The 7,430-nt window shown below is 37.6% G+C and overlaps 2 protein-coding genes across 2 annotated transcripts in view; one reads left to right on the forward strand and one right to left on the reverse strand.

Annotated features, from left to right (window-relative positions):
- LOC101296669 (inactive poly [ADP-ribose] polymerase RCD1-like) overlaps positions 1-1,682 on the forward strand; it is a 6,390-nt gene extending 4,708 nt beyond the window's left edge. The window contains exons 8-10 of the mRNA XM_004300155.1: positions 497-682; positions 767-862; positions 1,276-1,682. Coding sequence (XP_004300203.1) covers positions 497-682; positions 767-862; positions 1,276-1,341 — 348 coding nt within the window. The 3' untranslated portion in view covers positions 1,342-1,682. The remainder of the gene's footprint in view (positions 1-496; positions 683-766; positions 863-1,275) is intronic.
- Positions 1,683-3,675: 1,993 nt separating this feature from the next.
- On the reverse strand, positions 3,676-4,329 carry LOC101293010 (50S ribosomal protein L18-like). The gene has a single exon (XM_004301609.1). It carries the CDS (start codon positions 4,327-4,329, stop codon positions 3,832-3,834), a length of 498 nt encoding a protein of 165 aa, XP_004301657.1. The 3' UTR covers positions 3,676-3,831.
- Positions 4,330-7,430: the final 3,101 nt, after the last annotated feature.

A 7,430-nucleotide genomic window follows, 5' to 3' on the forward strand; every position in this document is an offset into this window, starting at 1 on the left:
CTTCTTCTCTTCTCTCTCTCTCTCTCTCTCTCTCTCTCTCTCTCTCTCTCTCTCTCTATCTATATATATATATATATTCTGGCAATTCTCTTTCTGGTGCGCCTTCAGACGAAACCTAAGATCACCCATCTTCTTGCCTTGGCTTCTCTTAATATTGAAGCAGAATGTGAGGCTTACTTTGAATCTTTCTTTATAGACTTGAGCTATGGCAAGATGATAGTTGTATTAGGTTATTTGGCATTGGATTCTACTAGTGTTAGCCAAAGGATGTTTGCTTTGGAATACTTTCGTGTCAGGTTCAATGACATGTAGAATTTACTAGTGTTGAGTCAAAGTGTGGAATTCTGTTGGTATACTCTCAGTGTTTCAGTTCATTTTTTTTGTATAACTTATTTAGCAATTATGCATAAGGATCTACAAGTTGTATTCTTGAGGTTTTGCTCTCCTTTGTCACTTTTCTGAATACTTTTTGATACTTTCAATGCTTTTTCTGTAGGGGAGGCGTTCTAGGCCAGCTTTAGAATCCAAGGGATCACAGGAAAAGCCTGTTGGAATTGGCTCAAGCTCTTTGGCAGGTCCGAAATCCCCATGGATGCCATTTCCAGCATTATTTGAAGCTATTTCAAAAGAAGTTGCTCCGAACGATATGAAATTGGTTAATGTTCACTATGACCTATTCAGGGTATGTAATTTTGGATTCTTAGTATTTAGATCTTAGTGAAAATTTCGTTTATCATGATTCTTTCTCTTGTCGGTCACTTATTAGAGCAAGAAGATCAGCCGGGAAGATTTTATTCAGAAGTTAAGAGCAATTGTTGGAGATTCCTTGCTGAGGTCAACCATAATAAGCCTTCAGTGCAAGGTAATGTCATCTTTAATGATGTTAGATACATACTTGATCAGTTCATGTGGAGCAATGTCATGCGTTGTGTATGTTTGTGGCTGGCCTGTGGAAAACAAGCTCTGACTTGCTTTCACAGTTAATTTGGCACCCATATTTGGCTGGCTTCCCTTTGGTTGGTATTTTTCATGATTTTTGCTTGTAGTTGTATTCAATGCTTGCCCTCATCCCTTTGCCAGGGAGTCTTCTTCATTCAGGAAGTTTTTTCTTGGAATCTGTGAATTCTTAGTTTCGTTACATGTTTATAATTTATTTAAAATGAACAAATTCATAGCAACTCATCTCTGAAAGGGAACAATATAGAGGTTGTCTGATGAGTAATTTATATAAATGGAATTTATATTTATTAACTTATGACTGTTCATTTTGCACAGCTGCCACCAATCTCTGCAATCCCTATGAAACCGCCAAAGCAGGGAGGAGAATTTGATGCCGCTTGATTTGTTAAATGGTGGTTGGATCTCTGACTGTCGTTGGGGTCTGGCTGATGTTTGGTAAGGTTGCTGCTCTCCTAATGTGTCGACATGATGCAAACCATATTACCATTTGACAGATGGATATGGCTTTGTTGGATTTTTGTCTATTTATGCTTTGTACTGAAACTCTGGTTTGAACTCTGGAGTGTAAAGCTGAATTGGATTGTAAACTGGTCACTGATCATTGTTAGTTCTAGTTTTCTAGCGAATTTCGGGAATTTTGAAATTTCAAATCTAGTAAAATCCATCTGTTTAATGTCTGTTGGAAAATGTCCTTTCCTTCTCAATGATTCTTACTGGATCCCTTGGGAAATTATATTGAATAATTAGTTAAAGTCTAGAGTGATCTGAACTTAAGCCAATATACTGCCCTGAGAATTCCTACAAAAAAGCAGCCTTGTATGTGAGTGCTTATTTGGCTGTATGCCAATCTGAATTTGAACATCAGATTGTTGCCTGAATTCAATATTTTCCTTAATTTGACCTTTATAGATCGTTCGAATATGTTTAGTGGTATGGGGTTATTGGTGAATGTGATTGGTAGTAGGTACACATGCTTTAGTGTAACTACTACGATGCGCAGATATTGATTTGGGGTGCAGTATGAATGAAACCAATTACCTATACAAAGCCAAATCATCCCTTGGTCCTAACTCCTGACCCAGATTTGCAAATCTTTTTGAACCAGGGATGTGAGGATTTGAACTCCAGCTTCGTTTACATTTCATTTTTTTTCGTGGTTAGTTTATCTGTTTTATTAGATGAAATTAAACAAGACAGTGCATCTATTTTTTTTTTTTTTTTTCTAGTAAGATACGTCAAGTTTATTGATACAAAAACATTATCTTGATATTAGTCTCTAAAAAGGGAGGTGAGAAGAGAAAAACATGGTTTATTATAGTGCATAAAGCATTTTTGCAGAATGTTTCATGTCATGATCATTCATTCTTCATGATCATTATGCTTGAAGTATAAGTGGTGTATTCCATTATTTCAGTTTCATGCCCAGACTTCGAAAGTATCAGAACCATATTGTTCAAATGATTCAAATTAATCGGGTTCTCGTTAATAAACCAGAATGATCAGGTAGCGAGCCAAGCATCCAATAAGTCTGAACTCTGAAGCTGCTCGTCGAAAAAAAAAAACACAAGTCTGAAGCTTGACCGGTTCTCTAGATTTGGCATTTGAGAACACTGGCCACTGGGACTAAGAATGATCAGATGTCAACCATCGCACATAGAAGACATGCTCCAAAGTGTAATTCAGTACAGTTTTGGAAAAGAGAATTAGCACGTATTGCTTGCAAACAAGGTGACAACTCACAAATATGCTTCGATAATATATGCAGTTGTAGCGATACAGTTTATGCCTACATTTTAGATGCAAAACTAGGGAACTCATCAGAAATATTTTCAATAATGCAGCAGTGTCGTTATTACTGTAATGTTGAACTTTTCTCCCCTAACATGGTCTAACCGTAATTCGTTGAGGCATTTGCACGAGCAGGACATCCATTTGCAAAACCCATCATCTATGGTAAGTTGGTAACATTTCTCAACACCAAGTTTTGGAGATTATTATGAGAAACTAAGGTGGGTGCTCTAAGAATTGTATCTGTGTTGATGAATAGAGACCTCAAATATCCAGAAAAGTAGATACAAGATGGCAATTCTAGCATCACCCCTATCTGATATGTGCAGTCTCAATTGAAGCTCAAGCACTTCAACATTACACCTTAATGCAATATGGATCCAGAGAGACCTGCATAGAAGTTCCAATCGATACGAAATCGCTGTATCCTATTAGCCCCATGAAGAATCATGAACCTATCTATAGAATTCAACAGTTTAAACGGATCCTGCCTGTTTATTGCGATATAGAAACCTCTGCATCTTTTGGACACGCTGCCCACTTGAACGACTTGTCGAAAACTGAAGCCTGACAGTTTGTGATGAGCCAAATTGTTGGGTAGATTACTAAATCTATCGACTACTCTTCCTACAGGCTCCTGGAGCTTGAGAACTTGCAGTTGCAAATAACATAGTCCGTGGTACCTGGTTTCTCTATGTTCCTGTGGGAGAAATTAACACCTACTAGTTTCAAAGGACATGAGATCAAAACTTGTATAAATACATGGTGCCTAAGACCATTTAAATATCTAAACTCTATATGCTCTATTATATTTCACATTTTATGAGTCCATATTTAAGCACCTCTAAACAGGCACACAACAAGAAAACTGTAATGAGAGGGAGGAAACTATCAGTTGAATCAAATGCAAATTGAGGAGCCAAAAAAGGACAAGAAAATCGTAAAATTAATATAAATAAAGGGGACATTATGAAAATGAATGCAAATTTAAGTACAGCTAACCCTTTACAGGTTTCCTGGTTGGTTAATAGAACTACTCAATTCCAAGATATCAACAAAAGTTTACACTGAAGCAGCTGCAATTTATCTCGACAAGAACCCATATTCTGAAATTGCAATCTCAAATGCTTGAATCCTTTCCCCGGTAGCAAAGCCATTGCGATCATAAGACGATATTTCACCTATGTTGAGATCACTGCAGACTTGAATCAACTTCTCGCCAACGCGTTTAGCAGCTTCAGCGGTACTACAATTGGGATCCTGACGGATAGATTTCTGCAGTGTGCTTCCATAAAACAAACACTTGTTGTTCTGGTCATCTACCAGCATAGCATACAATTGTTTGTCTGAACAGAAGACCGAAAGCCTCGGCTTCGTGGGCGTGCCGTTGTACTTCTTCTGCATTCTTCTGTTTCGAGTTTTTGCACTTTCAGTTCTGGCAGGCTGCCTCGCTCTCATTACTACCGACTTCATGGAGAATTTTCTTATAGTCTGCAAAACTTGAAAGTTGGAAGTTGCAGAACGACTCCCTAAAAGAGCAGAAGACATAAACTGGAGAGCAGCAACGTTCACTAGAGCCATACCTCCACCCTGCAAATTGGGTATCATTGAAAACAAACGAAAATCTGCGAAAATTGCAAAGCAAGTTCATTGAGACATTTCATCGAGCACCTTATGGGTCCAGTTATGATGCATTAAAACATTCTTTGCATAAAGCTCTACGAAAGTTGGACGCTTTGTCTGTGACCAGAATGGTGGCAGCAGCTTACCAACAAGCACACATCAATCATAAGCTTGTAGATCACTTATGAATTCAGTTCAATAAGCTAACACTTAAACGCAGTTTCACAAAGAAGAAAACTTGGGGACCAGACAAACCAACCCAAGTCCATATGCAATGGATGTAAACAAAGTGATCAAATTTCCAAATTTGTTAGTTATCTACTTTAGGGTAATTGCTAGCATCTAATCTCTTTTAGGGTAGAGTGTTTGTCTAAAGAAAAAGCATCCATAAGTAAATTTCAGGTTTTATATGCAAAAGGAGTAACACATAGACAAGGATAAGATGCGGAAAGCAAGGTATTTAAAACAGTAATACTGAAACAAACGTGCTGCTCGTTTATAAAGAACTCATAGGATCCACAAACAACCTAACAAGTAAAAACAATCAAAACATTCTTTTGCTCCTACCCACGTCACAGTCATTTTATGATGCAAAACCACAAAAAGAAAGAATCAAGCTTGCAGTAACTTCAAATGTTCCATTTCTGTTTCTTAGCTAGATGAAAAATCAAAGTCTACACAAATTCCAAAACCTCTCATTTTGAAACTCGCTGCTGAGTCAAGCTGAACATGAGCCTACGCTTGATGATCCAACTTAATGGATTCACGTCTGTTCAAGGAAAACTCAAGGAACCCTGAAAAGCTGCACTTGAGCTGAGCATGCAGGAAGATACCAAATTTGTGAAGCAGACAGATGACAATGCCATATGAGCTCTTTAAAACAGTTGGCCCATGATTCGAGCTCCAACTTTTGTACTGAAGAAAAGTGTCGGGAATATATTTCAAATCATCAACTCTCTTATTTTTCATTATAACTTGGCCTGATTGCGCGGCAGTGTAGCATCCAAAAGCCAAACTCTAATTGTGATGATTGTATAAATCCCACTTGTATGACATGGCTATACTTCTGGCATATAGAACTGATAATTTGATGGAAGTCATTTCTCACTACACCTTCCCATTCCTCTAAATGTTGTTCTACACATGCATTTGAATATGAATGCCAACAAAAGATAGCGAAGATAGATAACAAGAGTTCAGGGTCAACATGATTTGCAGCGTCAGTGCTGACCCTAGAGCTCACAGTAACCAAAAGATTAGATTCAGTTCAGAGGAAGTTGCCCACAATGTCAGAACATATGAAGCTTCTTAAACCAATGACATTCCTGATGGGTATTAGGAACGATATATTAGAGATTATCAGGTTCATATCAACTTTGATATATCTCTAATGATCGAAGACCAACACTTAGTTATTCAACCAATAAATCCAAGAACTCAAACTTAAGTTGCTTAGCCTTAAACAATCAATGGATGAAGGAATAAAAATAAAATAAAATAAATTTAAATAGTCTCACATGCATTTCATCAAACAGGTGGTGAGCAACAATATCAGTTTGTCAAATGCATTCTTACACATAATACTGTCAAGGACTGGGTCATTGATGGTTCAGAATCACAAAACGTAAACAGAAACGAAGAAAAGCAAAAACCCAGAAAGCCCCAGAACTGAAAACACTACCTGGAATCAAAAAAAGATTGGCAAAAAAATTTGGACCATTTCTCGATTTATGCGTGTCATCCTTGCGCAGGGGCCATGCTAATCTTCTCTGTATCGTTCCAATTTTATCGGATGTCCCCGAAGGGACGAGCTCTACTGTCATGTCTTCCAAAATAAACAGCCTTCTGTTTTCGCTTTTCTGCGATGTGGGATCATAACAAAAGCACGTGGGCCTCACGTGTCGTCTCTCTCAAAGCGCAATTGTATGGGACTATTGAAGGGGATAGACAAGTAACCGTAACTTCACCATGACCAATGGCTTCTGATGGAAATCATCCCCTTCTTTTTGTTCTTTCTGTTTGGATTTAGGAATCAAGAGCTTTAAATCCCTGTCACAAAAGTTTGGTCTTAGCTGCTTGGAACTGATCATGAGTAAGATTGTGTTTCGCTTCTGTAGCCTAAAACTTAACCAGTATTGCTCTACATATTCATAAGTTAGAAACAGAATCAGACTCTGCTAGTCTTGTGTTCAAATCTGCAACTCTTGATCTTCACCTTCTTGGTACCCTCGTCTTGAAGTATGGAGCAATTTGATACTTGCGGGTATAAGCATATTCGTAACTCATAAGGGATGTACATGCATACAAGTAGCTGAAATCCTTGCTAAGGATTCAACACTCTTCGGGTGTCCGCACTTTCACTTCCCCTCCTGCCAAGGTAGTTGAAGCCTTGTTCTTTGGTGTAGCTAGACACAAATAGCCGAGTAGTTGCCTTTCCTGTTCTTCTCTATTTGATGGGTAGGTGACTAGTTGCCTTCATTCAAAAAAAAAAAAAAAAAAAGTTTCTTTTCTGGATGAAAAAATAGTGGCCGAGCGAGCTATAGGTCTAGGCCGGAGCGAGCTTTAGGTATGACCTTTCTCAAAAGAATCTTTCCACAAGATGAGGTTGACTATTTTGCAGTCCGACTTGCTTCCATTAGACCAGTCTTATTAAACAAGAATACAATTTTTTTTTTATAATTCTTTTAGATGAATGCGATAACTGATATTAAATTATAACTAAGATGTATATAGAGTGATTCAGAAATATCATAACAAGATACACAAAATTATCTATAACAAGAAAAAACAATAAAAGAAAACAAAACGCATGAATACATCTAAAATGATATATAACCATAGAACTGTACATGGCCCTTCCAATGAGGGATCCCTATTTTAAGCCATTTATAGGGATAGGGCATTACACCAACTTCCCGACTATAATTTTACATCTCCACCGTTCATATCTTAGGTCTATATGAGTAGATCATCTCTACAAAATTTCATATGATTTGGTGATCGTTAAGACTTTCAAAAGTTCAATTTAGTTTTAATGACCTTCAACGGTTTAGTTTGAC

This window comes from Fragaria vesca, linkage group LG5 (genome assembly GCF_000184155.1).
Source record: "Fragaria vesca subsp. vesca linkage group LG5, FraVesHawaii_1.0, whole genome shotgun sequence".
Taxonomy (NCBI): domain Eukaryota; kingdom Viridiplantae; phylum Streptophyta; class Magnoliopsida; order Rosales; family Rosaceae; genus Fragaria; species Fragaria vesca.

Excerpts from the sequence above, each read along its gene's own strand:
- LOC101293010 (XM_004301609.1), bottom strand. The coding sequence starts at position 4,329 with ATGGCTCTAGTGAACGTTGCTGCTCTCCAGTTTATGTCTTCTGCTCTT.